Raw genomic sequence first — 15,751 nt, forward strand, 5'->3', positions numbered from 1 at the left:
AAGAATACCTTTAATTGCATTCTGTATCTTTTCTTTGCAGATCTTCTCTGGTTTTGAACAGCCATGCTACTCTGTTGCCAAAAATCAAGTAAAGCGAATGTGTGTATTTATTCTCCGCTTGAATTTGACGAGGGTGGTAGTTTGGTATAGTGCCTGAAGGTAATTCTTTCTCTTCGTGAAATTAAATAAGTTTGAGACTGCTGATGCATGCGTGGTAGACGGTGTCATAAATATTTTTGATCTTGAGAATATTTTTTCTTTCTATTTTTTAAATAGTTAGCTTTTGTGTTAATGTATGGAGGGGGAAATATTTGATTAATTCACTTTATGTTTATAAGGTTTCCAGACAAATTCTCTCTTAAATATCACTTCAGCTTAGAAAGTAATGTTTATATGAAAACTAGATACTATACCAGCCTTTTACTCAGCTTAAGTGGAAAAGGCCTCTGCTTGCTGGATGCTCCATGGTGCTTGCTTTAAGCATTGTGTTATTAACATACTTGTTTCTAATTCTGCCTGGGCTATGGTCACAAATATACCCTGTGTGAAAAGAAGTCTCTCTACATGTAAGACTGATTAATTCTGAAACCTAAGCCAAAGAATTTAGTAGTAAATTATGGCTAGCTTGTTCTTGGTATTCAGTATTTTTTGTCTATCTAATAATTTTGTTTATAGAGTATATTCTTCTTTTTCCAATATAAATTGGAACTGGTGCCACTGAGTACGGTAGACTTGAAGTGTAAGGACAACAAAGCTCAATTCAGATCAAATCATTTAACTGGAACTTTTTTATTTGATATGATTCTGTTTCTGAAGCTGTGTTCTGATAATGCATGTTTTGACTCATTTATGTACTATAATTAATGCTTGAAAAGTGTGTAGAATGCCACTCTCTTGAAAGAAAGTTCTTTGGACTTTCTGGACTTATTATTGTAGTAAAATCTCTCCCCCTTCCCCATTTTAACGGGACTTTTGTTATTTTTCTCTATGGTTTATCAATTTTTGTCTGTGTAGGCAAAGAGATTAATGCAAATTCAGGCTCATTTTAGAATAGTACAGTTAGCTGTGTAGACCTTGTGTGTGTGTCCTGTTCATATTTTGGGGAAAGAGGAACTTCTTGTACTTACTGTGAAATAATTTAATCAAAAAAATAATTTTATAATGATATGCAAATATTGCGGAGTGGCTAAAACTTTTACAGCTTAACTTTTCATAACTCCTTTCACATCAAAAAAGTTTCAGTTGTTAGTGACTGCAGTGCTAGCTGTACTTCTGCAGCAGCTTTGTTAGTATGGAAGAAATTATTCATGAACTTCTGAGCTCCTGTGAAGGAGAGAAAAAGGCTCAGAAGTATGGAGCATTTCAGTGATAAAATTTCAGATTAAATCTCAGTGTTTTACAAAGCAGTTAAATGTTTTTCTTCTGTTACGTATACTGGAAAAACACATGCTGATAGTCTCTCATCCAGATGTTTGTAGGGCACAGGACTGAAAATGCATCTGATGTGTTGGACTTTTTTATCTGTCTTGATCATTCCATATTTGCTATTAGTAATGAAGAAAGTAGCTACAGATTTAGCTAGTACTAAAAACAAGAGGAAAATATTTTTTAAAATTATTATTTAGTTATGGTGAGATACATAAAATCTACACAGTCTTAGCTATTTTGTTATTTTTATTTTTTTGCTAATGCTTCCATATGTCTGAGTGAAAAAACTACGGATAGTGATAGTAGTAAGCAGATAGACTTTCTAGCTGTAAGTTGAGGAATTAATACTTACAGCATAAATCATGCTGCTGTTTGTAGAATCTAGAAAAGATGTCTGGAAATAAATGTATCTGGGGCTTTAAAAATGCTTTTCATAATTGAGAAAAGCCAGATAATAGTCTGAGATGGTGGCCTTTGCAATTGAAAGTTGTCCTTTCTTTTAAGTTTTCCTCAGTGTATATTTTCATGTGTTCTCCTAACCATCTGCATGTGCAGAGGCTTACCTTGCCCATGTTTCTGGTCAGAGGAGCATCTGTATGTTTAGTGGTGGATAAAAAACTGTGGAATGCGAGAGCTGATGTATTCACCCCCTATGTATCTAAAAGTATTTTTTTGAAAAGCATGTATATGTATTTTTTGTAACTTCTATGTGAAACTAATACTTGAATTTTTTCTCTTCAGTTTCTAAATGATTTTAGCAGTGGAAGTTCTAAACTTCAGAGACGTAAAGAAATCATCATGAAGCTATATGTATTTCTGGTCAACACTGGAACTACCCTTACCTTTGACACAGAACTTGCTGTACAAAAGTAAGAAAGTAAATGAATTGCATATTGTTTGTTTTTTTAAATTAAAAAAGAAATGAGCATATATACTTTTTCATACCGAGTTCTGGGGAGATGATACTCAGGTTTTTTTTTTTGTTTTTTTTTAGTATGTCTTTGTAGTTGTCTTCTAGGTTTCCATGTATTTGAGTGAATTTTTGGGTTTTTTTTGGATTAGTGTTTTCAGTGCCTTGCAAGTGGTTGTGTTTGAGGTCTCATGAAAGAATGGAGAGATTATTTATTTTCTGCAGCAGTAACAGAGGATAAGCCGCTCTTAGCTGAGTCTGGTGTTTGGTGCTTTTTGGAAAAACTGTCAGAGTGACTTCTGATCTCCTGTGACCTTTTATTGGATGGTGTTCTTGTTTAGGATTCCTCTGTAAAAGGTTTATCTTTTACTGACTGGCATCGCAGAAGAAATTCTGCAGACTGCTCTTTCTCTTCCGAGTATATACTCATCCTGAAGAAAATGTGTGTTCTGTCAGATTGGATTGGAGGCTAAAGAACTGGCATATAGGTTTTTGTCTCATATCCAGGATGAGTAAAAGTTGGTTCTATCTATGTAGTAAGGGTCCAAAATGTTTTACAGCATTTTAGATGTAAAACATGAACTTCTGAAGGCCCAACTGCCTGAAACATGAGCAGTATTACAGAATCACGGTTAAGTCCCAACAACTTTGCCATTTGTATTTTCTTCACTGCACATTAAAAGCATCTTGCAAATGTAAAGATGCTGCTTCTAGCGAGGTCTAGATATACTGGATGTATTGTATCTTTGTCCCTTGTTCTCATGTGGGACTCAAATCTAAGAAGTAAATCTTGTATAATACCGTGATAGCCCACACGCTTTGGAGATAGCAAGAGCCAAGCTTACCTGCTGTCTTCATATTCTATCAGTGATGAATGAATTGCAAGTAATTGTGCTTGAAAGACTTCTGCCATGGATTTTGTGCTTAATGGTCCATTGTTTCCTTTCTTCTGAATTCCTGTTTGTAATTTTCATGACTCAGCAAATGAATTTGGATTTTGAAATTTGGGGTGGAAGGACCCTAAGGCTGTCTACACTGATTGTTTTTTGTATGTGCTTCTGCAAAACCCACTGACACTTAGGGTATTATTGAGCATGAAATACTGTTTCTTCTCGGCCGTTCTGGATCTGCTGGGTCATTTCCAGATGTCAGCACCCCTTTATGCTGTCTGATACATTGAGATGTTCTGTTCCTAAGTCATGGTGAGGTGATTCTGTATATCTTTATATATAGACTTGCGCTTTCTAGCAAGACTGACTTTCTTGGGTTCTTCGCCTATCTCCTCGTACAGGGACAGGCCAAGCTATCTTCCCAAAGCCTATGGAGATGATAGGTGAATGCTTACTGTAACGCAGCTAACGAGTACTTGTGCTTATGAGGTGTTTGTGGTGAATTCACGATGTCATATTGAATCATGGTTATTTTAGATAACCGATCTTTATTTTTCAAGTACCATATAGCCAGTAACGTTCTTATGCTTCCTGCCAGTTATATCAAAACCATTGATGCTTATATTGATTATTTGCTTGATACTCTGAAGCTGTTTAATACCCTCACACAGGTACTACCCCAGTGTGTTATAGTTTGGGTCAGTTACTGTATCATATTAATAAATTCTCGATAAGTTTGCTGTTTGCCTGTGTCTTCAAGACAGAGTCTGGAACTCTTTAAAATAAGCAGTAAGGTAAAGGTGCTATCATCCAGAATTAAAGGTATGAGGGTAGCGAACGAAAACAGGGATAGGCTATTGATATACTGTTTCTGCATTGGAAGTGTCTGTAATGTTTACATGGATTTGTTGTGTTATATATGGATTGTTTAATTTCCTGTTATTGTTAAGTGCTGTACTGCACTTCATGTACAATAAATCAGTCAGAGCTGATTAGGTGAAGCTGTGCTTGTGTTATGCATAATGAAGTGTTAAAACTTTTGTTGTTGTCCTCTAGGGTTTCAGTAAGTCAGCTGTTTACTCATAAAGTATATATTCAAAGAACATAATATGACTTTTACAGTCATTATCTTAAGTGCTTGATGTGACTTAATCCAGAATTTCAGCATGCTGTCAGAACTTCTTGGAAAAAGTTTGCTAATGACTGATCAGTAATGCAGAGGCTGTCTTCTTTTAGCGGAATATCCAGAATATAACATATTACAGCAGCACATACAAAACTCAGAAGTATGTCACTGTGCAGAATAAAAAGTAATAGTTCACTTAAGTTCTGCTTTGACACAGACAAGACACCTGTCTCTGTTACAGGAATATGTAGAATTGGAGACACAAATATGCTGATAGTGTTGTCTTCTCTTCCCATTTTTTTTGTAGTGTGGCTGATCTGAAACATGCAATTCAAACGAAGTATAAGATTGCCATTCAGCACCAAGTACTGGTTGTCAATGGAGGAGAGTGTATGGCACCAGACAGAAGAGTGTGTAGTTACAGTGCTGGAACAGTAAGTGCATACTGCATTCTTTGTCTGAACTGTCGTTTATAGGGGACAAAAAAGATGTTTTACTAAGATATTTTAAAGTATTTTTCTGTACTGTACTGTTCGCTGGATTTCTTTGCTTTGGGAAACAGACGTGTATGAGTTCAACTTATACTTGTGATGCTTAACACGTTCTTAAGACACGTTACCCACATGGTGAAATAATTGGTGAGCTAACAGTATGTTGCCTTTACTCAGTGTTTGGTTTCATTATCTTTTTGAGTGTAGGATACCAACCCAATTTTTTTATTCAACAAAGAAATGATCTTGTGTGAACGTCCACCAGCTATCCCCAAAACTACATTTTCAGCAGAGAATGAGATGGAATTGAAAGTAGAAGAATCTCTTATGATGCCTGCAGTGTTTCATACTGTAGCATCACGGACACAACTTGCTGTGGTAAGTAAATTCTTACTGTACTCGCTCACCAAGGGGAAGCTTGATATAAATTATGAAATAGCTTGCCATTCTTACTGTCTTTTGAACGTATTAATGATGGTGTATTCTTCAGAGCCTGTGTCATGAATTTTTGAGGTAGGTGTTGAAATGTGCTTGCTTCTTCAGCATGTTCAAAGCTTCTTTCAAAAGCATATTGTAATACAGCTTTATAGATGCATATGTTTACAGCATTTGCAAAATAAAAGCAATCTGGTTGCTTTGGACCCATGCCTTAATGCTCTGCCTTATTTTCAGTGTATTCAGTCTGCCTCAGTGTGAAAACAGAAAAGTTTGTTATTGTGGAAACATTGTTAACCCTAGTAGAAAATTATCAGTAGAATTTTTAAAAGCACCTTGCCAAGCTTCTGTTTATATGTGTAAACAACTGGTGAGGAATTAAAAAAAAACTAAGCTTCATTTTCCTAAAATTCAGGTCTTTTATTATTGAGTACTGGCTTTTACTTGCATGGAAAGCAAACTTGTCAGAATTCCAGTTTGATTACTTATGTATTACTTTGACAAGGGGAACTAGTTCGCTGCAACATTATAACGAATGGCTGTGTGTTCAGGAGAGTGACACAATGCCTTCAGTAGCTGGGCTGATTGCTTTTCTTCACGTTAGGAAATATTGCCCTCATTTTCCTTTTCAAAGTTTGCTTTTATATGCATTAAATATTTTTCATGTCTCTAAAGATTATTTACACGTCCGATGGCTGGGAGTGGGGGAATGGTTATATGTAGCAGTTAGCACAAAGTGAATAGAAATATATGTTTTTAGCATGTTGTCTTGGTGATAAAGTTTCTTAGTTTCAGTGACAACTATAATGCAGCCCAAAAGCATATTTGGCACTTGAAGTGGATGGTTTTTAATACTGTACAGCTGAATTCAGAGAAGGTGCTAAGTCTTGCGTATAGTACAGAGTTTTTTGGTTTTCCCCCTTGTCTTTCTCACCTATCAGGAGCGGGAAAGTTAGCCTGAATAATCTGACCTTGACATACTTGTCTGATTTAAGGCAAGGATTGAGTCTAGTGGACTCTCTTCCTCTCTCCACCACCTGTTGACAGTTACTGCTGACTTAATAACCCAAGGTCCCATTTACTAGGATCTGTGAATCATATGACTGTCATACGGAGAGGAGTAGATGTCATTGTGAATTCAGCTAGGAGTGGGAGGTTTTCATCTGTGCTCTTTGAAGAGTGTGAGGGTTCTGGTTTTAGCAGCTGAAACTGAAAGTGCTTTAAAACCATTTTTTGTGAAGTGTTAAGAGGATCTTTTAAAAGTCAGCAAGACTGATAGCTGTTAAATGCTTACCATTGATTTGATATGAAAGGGGGGACTGTAGTAATTACGATGGACTTCATGTTTGTGCTTTGCTTAGGGTAGTGGAAGTGAAAGGTGGTTGGTACCCTGTCTCACATTTCGCATTGTTGATATTTTATCTTCTTTATCCTGTCCTTGTTTTTTGTGGTCTCGAAGATTCTTAATTTTGGTTTTGGTCTGGTGAAGATAGTACACAGTGGTAGAAGAAATGTAATTCCTCTGGAGTAAGCTTTTTATATTCCAGGAGCTTTATGAAAAATACTCCCACTTAGACTTGAAAATAATTTAGTGCTACTTTCTCTTCCTTCTTGATTCTGAAGGTTGTATTAATATGCAGAGCAAGCAAGCTTATTGCAGTGTTTCTGCTTTTTTATTAATTATTTAGATCTTTACTGGCTTGTTCTGGTGGCAAGTCTTCTGTAAGGGAAGCCCATATTTCAGAAATACTCTTGAGTCTCTCTGTGGAGTACAGCTTTTATTGGCCAACTTTAGCTATTAGAATGTACCCTCAGCAAGTTTGCTGACGACACCAAACTGGGAGGTGTGGTAGATACACCAGAAGGCTGTGCTGCCATTCAGCGTGACCTGGATAGGCTGGAAAGCTGGGCAGAGAGGAACCTGATGAGGTTCAACAAGGGCAAGTGCAGGGTCCTGCACCTGGGGAGGAACAACCCCATGCACCAGTACAGGCTTGGGGTGGACCTGCTGGAGAGCAGCTCTGCGGAGAGGGACCTGGGTGTCCTGGTGGACGACAGGTTAACCATGAGCCAACAGTGTGCCCTGGCTGCCAAGAAGGCCAATGGGATCCTGGGGTGCATCAGGAAGAGTGTGGCCAGCAGGACGAGGGAGGTTCTCCTTCCCCTCTACACTGCCCTGGTGAGGCCTCATCTGGAGTACTGTGTCCAGTTCTGGGCTCCCCAGTTCAAGAAAGATGAAGAGCTACTGGAGAGAGTCCAGCGGAGGGCTACAAGGATGGTGAGGGGACTGGAGCATCTCCCCTACGAGGAGAGGTTGAGGGAACTGGGCTTGTTCAGCCTGAAGAAGAGAAGGCTGCGAGGGGACCTTATAAATGCCTACAAATATCTGAAGGGTGGGTGTCAGGAGGATGGGGCCAAGCTCTTTTCAGTGATGCCCAGTGACAGGACAAGGGGCAATGGGCACAAACTGAGGCACAGGAAGTTCCGTCTGAACATGAGGAAGAACTTCTTCCCTCTGAGGGTGACGGAGCACTGGAACAGGCTGCCCAGGGAGGTTGTGGAGTCGCCTTCTCTGGAGATATTCAAGATCCGCCTGGACGCGGTCCTGTGCAGCCTGCTGTAGGTGACCCTGCTTCGGCAGGGGGGTTGGACTAGATGACCCACAGAGGTCCCTTCCAACCCCTACTATTCTGTGATTCTGTGATTCTGTTTAGCTAGAGACTGAAAAGTTAAGCTAGAGTGAGTGATTCTGAGCTGATTTGCAAGAAGAAAATAAATCTTTCCATATTTGATGGCACCTATTAATATTATTAGTGGAAGGGGGGAGGAATTTAGTATTTAAAGGTCTTTAAACACGGATATGAGTAGAATGGAGATTTTATTTTTAGCCTCCAGATTGATCTTGAAAAAGATTCCGTTCCCCACTTGTTCCAGTTCTTCCCTGCTTGTAAAAGGACTACAATATTAGTAGAATCTTTTGTGAAAAACTTAGAGATTTATTTAAAGATCTAATAGTAATACTCTTAAATCTGATACACCTTTATACCCACAGTTGATTTAAAAATCTTTCAAAACTACAGACTCTGTGTTAGGCTGTGAAAATGCATTGGGTACTTCTTTGAGCAGTCACAGGAATGACAAAGCCATCATGTATGGTGGAAGATTAGTAAATAGGCTATTATAACTTTAGATGTACCAAGGTGTGAAAACTGTATAAAGGGGTATTGCAGTACTGTACTAAAGCAGTTTTTCATGATGCCTGCTTGAAGCATATTGAGCAGTAATTCAGGAGAAAGCGAGGGAGGACTGGGAATGTGGTTATAGCATTAATCTTCTTCAAGGTTCACCATAAGCCTCTTGGCTGGGAGGAAGAGAGAACATAGGATATTAATCCTTTTCAAAATTGATTAAGATCTGGGGAGAGATAGAAAGGCTCTGAACCTCTGTAGTTGTGAGTGATGCATCCAAAGCCACACTGAGAATACTGCATGGGAGACTTCCTGCAAAATGGGCATGAGAAATCTGCCTTATAATGATTCAAGCTTTGTCTTTTTATTAGTTTGGGAGAGACAGTAACCTACTTTACCAGAAAAGCAGAGTGGCAGTCCTTGATGGCGTGTTTTTCCCTGTTGTAATTATTTAGGGCAATTTAATTAATTAAGGTTTAATTAATTAATATTTACTACCAGTACATGATAAAAAGGTTCTGTATTGGGAAAATAAAAGTTGCTGTTTAAATCATTACACATGATAGAAGGTCTTACCTATTCTTGCCACCAATAAGAAGCAGTGATGTATAACTACATAAAAGTAAGGGAGAATATTTGGTAGCTACCAGTTTCTATTTAATTTGGTGTCTGTTCTGCCTGGAGAATATACTGTGTGATTTTAAAATCAGATTTGATATGAAATTGTAAGCAGCATATGAAATAGTAAAAACTGCTTAGAAGATGGCTGTTAACTTATCATGCAAGAGCTCTTGGTTATCTCTTGTACTTCATGCCCTATGTGTGCTTTTAGTAATAGGCAAACTTGTGTGGAATATTATGAATATTTCAGGGTGTGAAGACTTATTCCTCTCTTGTTTCTCCCGGATTTTAAACCTGCATGAAAATTGTGGTTTTTAATCAAGTTCCTTGGCATCTGTGACTTGAACTGTACTACTTGGCAACTGTGCTGTAGAACTGTATGAAAGGTGGTTTTTTTACCCTGCCTTATTTTGAACCTTATTTGTACTGTGGAGAAAGACAGATATTTCCGATTTGCTTTTCCTGATGCATACTTTGTATACACTGGTATATAGCCTTTTACTTTTTTTCCCAACAAGTAGTTCTAGGTTCTTCTTTAAACAAGTATTTTTATTAATCCATGTCTTTATTTTATCTCCATCTTTCTGACCATTATTGATTTTTAAATTCTGCACTTGCTTTCTGCATTTTTTTTTGCTGTAACTTTCTGATATCCTTAGTTACTATTCAAGTATAAACGAAATTCATCTTTGGGCTCACAGTGGAGGCCCTGGCATTCTTAAAGCCTTGTGTCCATATATGTATAGGATATAGGGATATGTAAAAGCAGCTTTTTTTTTTTCCCCAATTGAAACTAATTTATTTATATGTAGCCTTTTATAGATTTTAATACCTCCTAACCAAAAATCATTCCTCTGAGAAACTAATTACCTCCTGTTTGGTTTTGCACTGCACTATGATTATCATATCAAGATACTTCAATTTTTTCCTTCTTTTTGATTTCATGAATTTAACATCTGTATAGATTAAGTTCCTGTTGATTACACGAGATCTCATTATGTGGAATTCACAGTATAAAGATCTGGTAGCTTGAAAGAAGCTATGTGTGTTATTTTAACTTGTTCCTTTACCAGTTAAACTGAAATTGTTGCTGTAGGTTTTGTCACGTGTGGTGCAATGTCTTTGTCTTATAAACTTTTTTTAATCAGATCCTTTTTTAACACAGTTTTTTGCATCTACTGTCTGGCTTTTAAATTTCAGTTGAAGCAACTTTCTCAGCCTGTTTTCGTTTTATGTCCCGGTATCCTGGTTTCCCTTTGACTGAAAACTCACCTTTGAGTCGTCTGTGCCTAAAGGGTTACAGCTTGCCTTTTTACAGCCAGCCTAGTTTCCCATTTCTCTTCCAGTTCAACAGTTTTGGCCTTGAGCTGCAGTATGTGGACAATGAGGTGCACGGAGTGTTTGCAAAAAGTTACATACACACCAGCTTAGCAAAAGACAAGCTGTTCTCTACACAGTGCATTGTGCAATAAACTACATTGTGTGACTCTTGTCTCATCTTGTGGTCTTTTAACACAACTGCTTAAAATAATTTCTAGTAGTTTAGCCTGTAGATATTGGAAACTTGGACTTTGTATTAGTGAATATGTTTCACTTTTCATGTGACACTGTTGCTGTCATCATCAAACCGTCAATTCTGGTCAGTTTGAGAAATGGGAATGAGGATGAGAAACTGTGGTCATTTCATTTGGTTCCCTAAAACCATGGCTGTAGTCATAGTACATAGCTCGTTCTTGGTTTATTGTTCCCAATGTTTTGTAATACTTGAGCATGACTGTACTTCTTTGCTTCCTGGAAGCTGCGTATCTACTATTTAGAAAAATACTTCCACTTCTACTAGAAAGCTATTTTGAGACCCTCTGGAAGAGTTACTTTAAAATTTTGTGTACTTTAACGAGTTCTAATTATTGTAACAGTTGAGTAACTAAATTGCTGCTACTCATTCCTTTTTTGGCTGGCCAACCATTTGTTTTGGTTGGCCTTTAACCAGAACTGTTAGATCAAACTTTTAGAAAATTCACAACAACAATAAGACTTGAGTGGCTTGGAATCAAGCAAGTAGAAGTTATCACTTACCTTGTACCATGGTTTTGATACCCTGGCTGTGGTGGTTTAGGTCAGCTTCTCAGTATTTTTTTTTTTTTCTTTTGTGGTAAATTCTGTCATTTGACTTCTAGCCTGCTTTTAATGTTAGAGCGAAGAGCTAGTAGAAACAGTACTGAAGAAAAGTTATTAAGGTATGGCTTACAGAATGACTTATTCTGTATTCTACTGATGAAATAAATACTTTCTGAGTATGTAATAAGTTGTGAATTGTGTGGAAAAATGTCCAAAGGATGCAGTAACCAAAAATGACCAGTATTAAAGGAGAGGGGAATAATCAGCTATCTAATGAGAGAAATTACCATGAAATATTGAAGTCTTCCTCACAGTGAAGTTAACTATTCCAGTTACAGGTTTTAAAAGCTGAAATCTTGATGTGGTTAACCAGTAGCTTTAGTGATGTTTTAGCTGGAGGTGTATGAATTGGATGTAATGGTCTTGGTTACTTATTTCGGTAAGCAAGATAACGGTTCCCTTTTGTGGAAGCATTTATCTGGTGTTATAGTGTATGGGCGTGTGTTATTTCACTTTCGAGACCTTTTTTGTTGGCATGAGACTTTTAGGGTAACTGAAACCTAGAAGGAGTCCTTTTTACAGAATTTCAGACGCGTGGCAATAGAGGACTTTGATGACTTGTTTCCTTTTACTACAGGGTTGTAGAGAATGGAAAGAACCCTGCATTTCCTGAGCAGTTTTTTTCTTTAGAGGTAAGTCCAAAGACCACTTAAGACAAACAGACTTTCCCTGTTTGTTTTTTTTTTTTTTTTAATTCAGATGAGCAGAATTACGACAGTAGGATTCAAAGACAAAGTGTTGAAATTGATGAGAAACACTTCACTGGTTAATTTCTGTTTTAGATGAAACATACTTTGTTGCTTCTACTGATTTTGGTTGAAAGGTACTACACAGAAGTAATTATAATCAGAAGAATTACCTAAATTTAAGTTACAGTGACTGAAGGAAAGAATTCAAGTAAACATTCTTTTAAAGCACCCAGCCAAAGACAAAAAAAAACCTGTCTGGTGGGCTTGTGAGTTTCTTGGCAAATTAGGAAGTGAAGATGCCTTTAGTTACTCTTCAACATAACAGCAAGCTGAGATTAGCCTGGCTTGCCTGGTCTTATGCTGGTAGTGGTGCTTCTTAAGGTCCACATTTCACTGGTATGGAGAAGCTTTCAGTGTTCTAGGTATGCTGGTATAGCCTGGACGTAGGTCTGCAAGGCAACTGAAGTTATTTTTTGTGCTCTGTGAGCCATTGGGTGTCTGCCAATTACCTTCGAGTGGATCTGTGAAAAATCATTGACAAAAGCAAGCCTGTTGTTAGGCAGGCTTCATTTTCTGTGTTGGAGCTGGCAACTTTACTGAGAAGTGTTAAAGCGTATGTTGGATTGCAGGCCTTTATTTATATGCCTGACATAATTCAGTTTTTAGTGTTTATTCATTTAGCAGAGCGCTACTGAATTCTTTTCTGCATACAGACTTACTGGTTATGGGAAATAGATTGGTCTTGATCCTTCTAAAGTAGCCTGAGACAGTCTCCCAGACATATTGCCTATGGAGATGGTAGGAAGAACAAGCTAAATCACTTGTAGATGTGTTTCAGTGGCGATGGAATGATAACGAAGGTGTATCTGTGTAGTTTTTAATTTCTTAACTACTTTTGAGATACATAGATACTCCAAAGGAAGCAAAAAGCTTCACCACTTCATTTTCTTGCTGCCTACCCTCACATTTTGAAGGCAGGGTTATAGAATTGACTGAAAAAGTGTTTTTTCTTCTTGACACCTTCTTGTGCAGCATTAAAAAGTGAAATAATGGTTTAACACAGTGTTCTTGTTCCCTGCACTGGTATCTGCTTAGTATAGTCTAAGACTGAAACAGTTCTGGTAGGTGGAAAACCAGTTACTCTGTGGTTTGAACTTAGCTAGAACCGTCTGCTTGGACCCCCTGAATTCAGAGCAATATTCTTTACTTTTTGAACATGACAAGTTTATTTTGTGATACTGCTTAAGGAACCAGCATCAAAAGTAGTGCTGGGTTACTGGGTTCCTGCAGGATTTAACTGCGTTTGGGTTCATCCACGCAGACAGAATTCTACTGCTTGCCCCCCACCACCCAGAGAGAATTTCTTTGTCACTTGGGGTACACATGTAAAAATAACTTTGGGAGGATGATAATATAGAGTGCTATTGTAATATCTTGCATATGTGCCCTGAAACAGTCATGTGTCTGTGTAGTTGTACAATTTGACTTGTAGTTGTTATCTTACAGGTAATTTTGAAAACGTTATTTGAAAGAAACTTAGCTATGTTTTCAGGCTAATGAATTTTGAGCTCAATGTTAGTTCAGTTTGAGCTTTGAGTAGTTCAGAAAATAATCTTTTGTCTCTCAGCATTCTATTTATGATTGCTTTCATACTGGGATTTTTTATTTTGATGTTCACATCTCCTGTGCATACAGCAAGGAGCTGCAGCTCATCCGACAATGAATACCTGGTTGAATACTTCAGTAGCATTGGGATATTTTTATTTTTGCGTAACAGTTCCTTTGGGCATGTCTCTGTTGTATGACAGATCCTGACGCTTATTAGAATGCACTTCTGTTACATGGTTTCTAAAAAACCAAAGGAATATAAATTTGCCACTGTGGGAAATCCTGTTGTTTACTCTTTGGTTTTTCTAGGAATCAAGCTGCTGGCACACAGGCTTCTGGTTTGGTTAAATTTTGGTAAATAGCCATAGGTTAGACTCCTAGATAGTGTCAGTACTGGTCATCAGTGGTGTAACAAGTGATCTCAATTGTAACAGGGTTTTTTTTTTTTTCCTACTAATATTTGATAACTTGTGACTTCTGTTTTGTATTTGAAAGTGTTTTGCTGAGGAAACAACCTTGTTAAAACAAAAACCTTGAATTGACAGGTTCTCCAGGGAGTATCAAGAATGACATCTGAAAAAACTTCATAGGTAGATGTTAACTTGTAACTTTTGACTCCCATTGTGAACACAGTAAATAGATGTAGCTAAAAAAGCAAGCGCTGGCCGCTATTGTTAAGAGTGTGTCTCGGAGCAGAAGGTCTGGCCATATCAAGCCTAGTGTATGTATACATTCCCTTGTAACACAGTTGAGCCGTGCCATGCTAAGTGAGTCTGTCCAAAGGAGAACAGAACTACTAAAAGTCTCTACCATAGACTTTAAAAAAAAAACATTTCTGTTCGAAGGTGAGAGAAGTCCAGTCTTTATTTTCCCCAGTAAACTATGATACTCAACTTGAAGAAATTGCATAAAAAGACTTTATGACCAGTTCTGATTTTGTGGATGGCTTATATTGTTTTGGTCTTCAAACTAATGTGTGGTTCTGCATATGCTCTCGCTTTTTGGATTATTGCCAGTAGTTTGGAGGAAGGTTGAATTTGAGAAGAGAATAGTGTTAATGAGTTGAAAGTAAAATGCTTGTGTACATTTGCAGGACATACATTAGAATACAACGGGGATATTCAGTTACCCTTTCAGCTTCATATTTTCCATGTATTTTCTAGTATACCTTAGTGTAAGACAGCTCATTCTTTTGGTTCTCTATATGATAATTGAGGAAGCAGTAATTCTGCTTTTTTTATATGCTGTGGAATTTGCTTTGACGAACTTGTATACAAGTGAATTTAAGAAAATAATAGAATATTGTTTAAGTTGTCAATATTGCATTAGTCAGCATGTGTGAACTTAAATTGTAGAAATGGACTGGAGATAGTCTGAAGAAGATGACTTGCAGATTTCAGCACTGTCTGAGTGCTGTCCCAGTTGTGTTATTGGTTGATTTTGACTTGGGAAGCGAGAGCTCGTGCAGCAAATGAAATAACTGTTCTTTTCAAACTGGAAATCTTTGTTCTCGTGTGCACAGACAGTGACCAGAGTTTGGAAAACAAGAAGACAAGTAACATCTTTACTACAAAATGATAGAAATTTGTAATAGCTTTTGATTTCCTTGGAGTTGTGTGTGTGTTTGTATATTCATTGTTCATCTGCTGATAACATAAATACCAATGATTTGAAGGACTCTGGAATTTTGTCAGGCTGCTTGAGAAAGGCTTGGACTCTTTAAAAAAAGTGAGAACGTTCGTAACTTTGAAGTTTTGCCAATAATAATTCTGAAATGTTTTGATAAAATGCTCTTCGGTTTTTTGGTTTATTTCAGGAATAGAAGTGTTGTTGGGCTGATTTTTTTTTTTTTTTTGTGTGTGTATGCATATGTGCTGCTAACCAAGTGTTCAGCAGCAAATACATTCCGAAATATACTGATGAGCTGGGTTTTTAACACTGCTTTCTCACTGTATTTGTATAACTTGTTTCTCCATGCATGGTTTTCTCATGTGTACTAGAGCAGAGGAAAGTATGCTCAACCTGCAAAAAGTAGTGAGATTTTCTTTTGTGCAGGGTAGGTAGATATTAAAACCCAACATACAAGCATGCTCAGGAGAATATTTTTTCACGTAACATGTTATTGATGAAAATATTGGGCTGAAGGATTTATTGCATGACTTGTGGTTTACTTTCTCATTTTGGTAT

General features: G+C 37.4%; 1 protein-coding gene across 4 annotated transcripts in view; it reads left to right on the plus strand.

Moving 5' to 3' along the window:
* The window catches only part of RB1CC1 (RB1 inducible coiled-coil 1), a 79,710-nt gene that overhangs the window by 12,698 nt on the left and 51,261 nt on the right, over window positions 1-15,751 (plus strand). For 2 of the 4 annotated variants that reach the window (XM_075416152.1, XM_075416153.1), the window contains exons 2-5: window positions 41-159; window positions 2,170-2,297; window positions 4,662-4,788; window positions 5,053-5,223. In XM_075416152.1, the coding sequence (XP_075272267.1) occupies window positions 2,227-2,297; window positions 4,662-4,788; window positions 5,053-5,223 (369 nt within the window). In that variant the 5' untranslated portion in view covers window positions 41-159; window positions 2,170-2,226. Of the gene's footprint in view, window positions 1-40; window positions 160-2,169; window positions 2,298-4,661; window positions 4,789-5,052; window positions 5,224-11,844; window positions 11,900-15,751 lie in introns of those variants that run through there. The other 2 variants (XM_075416154.1, XM_075416155.1) reach the window with 2 other exon arrangements.

The sequence above is a fragment of the Opisthocomus hoazin genome, chromosome 3 (genome assembly GCF_030867145.1).
Source record: "Opisthocomus hoazin isolate bOpiHoa1 chromosome 3, bOpiHoa1.hap1, whole genome shotgun sequence".
In the NCBI taxonomy this organism is placed as follows: Eukaryota; Metazoa; Chordata; class Aves; order Opisthocomiformes; family Opisthocomidae; genus Opisthocomus; species Opisthocomus hoazin.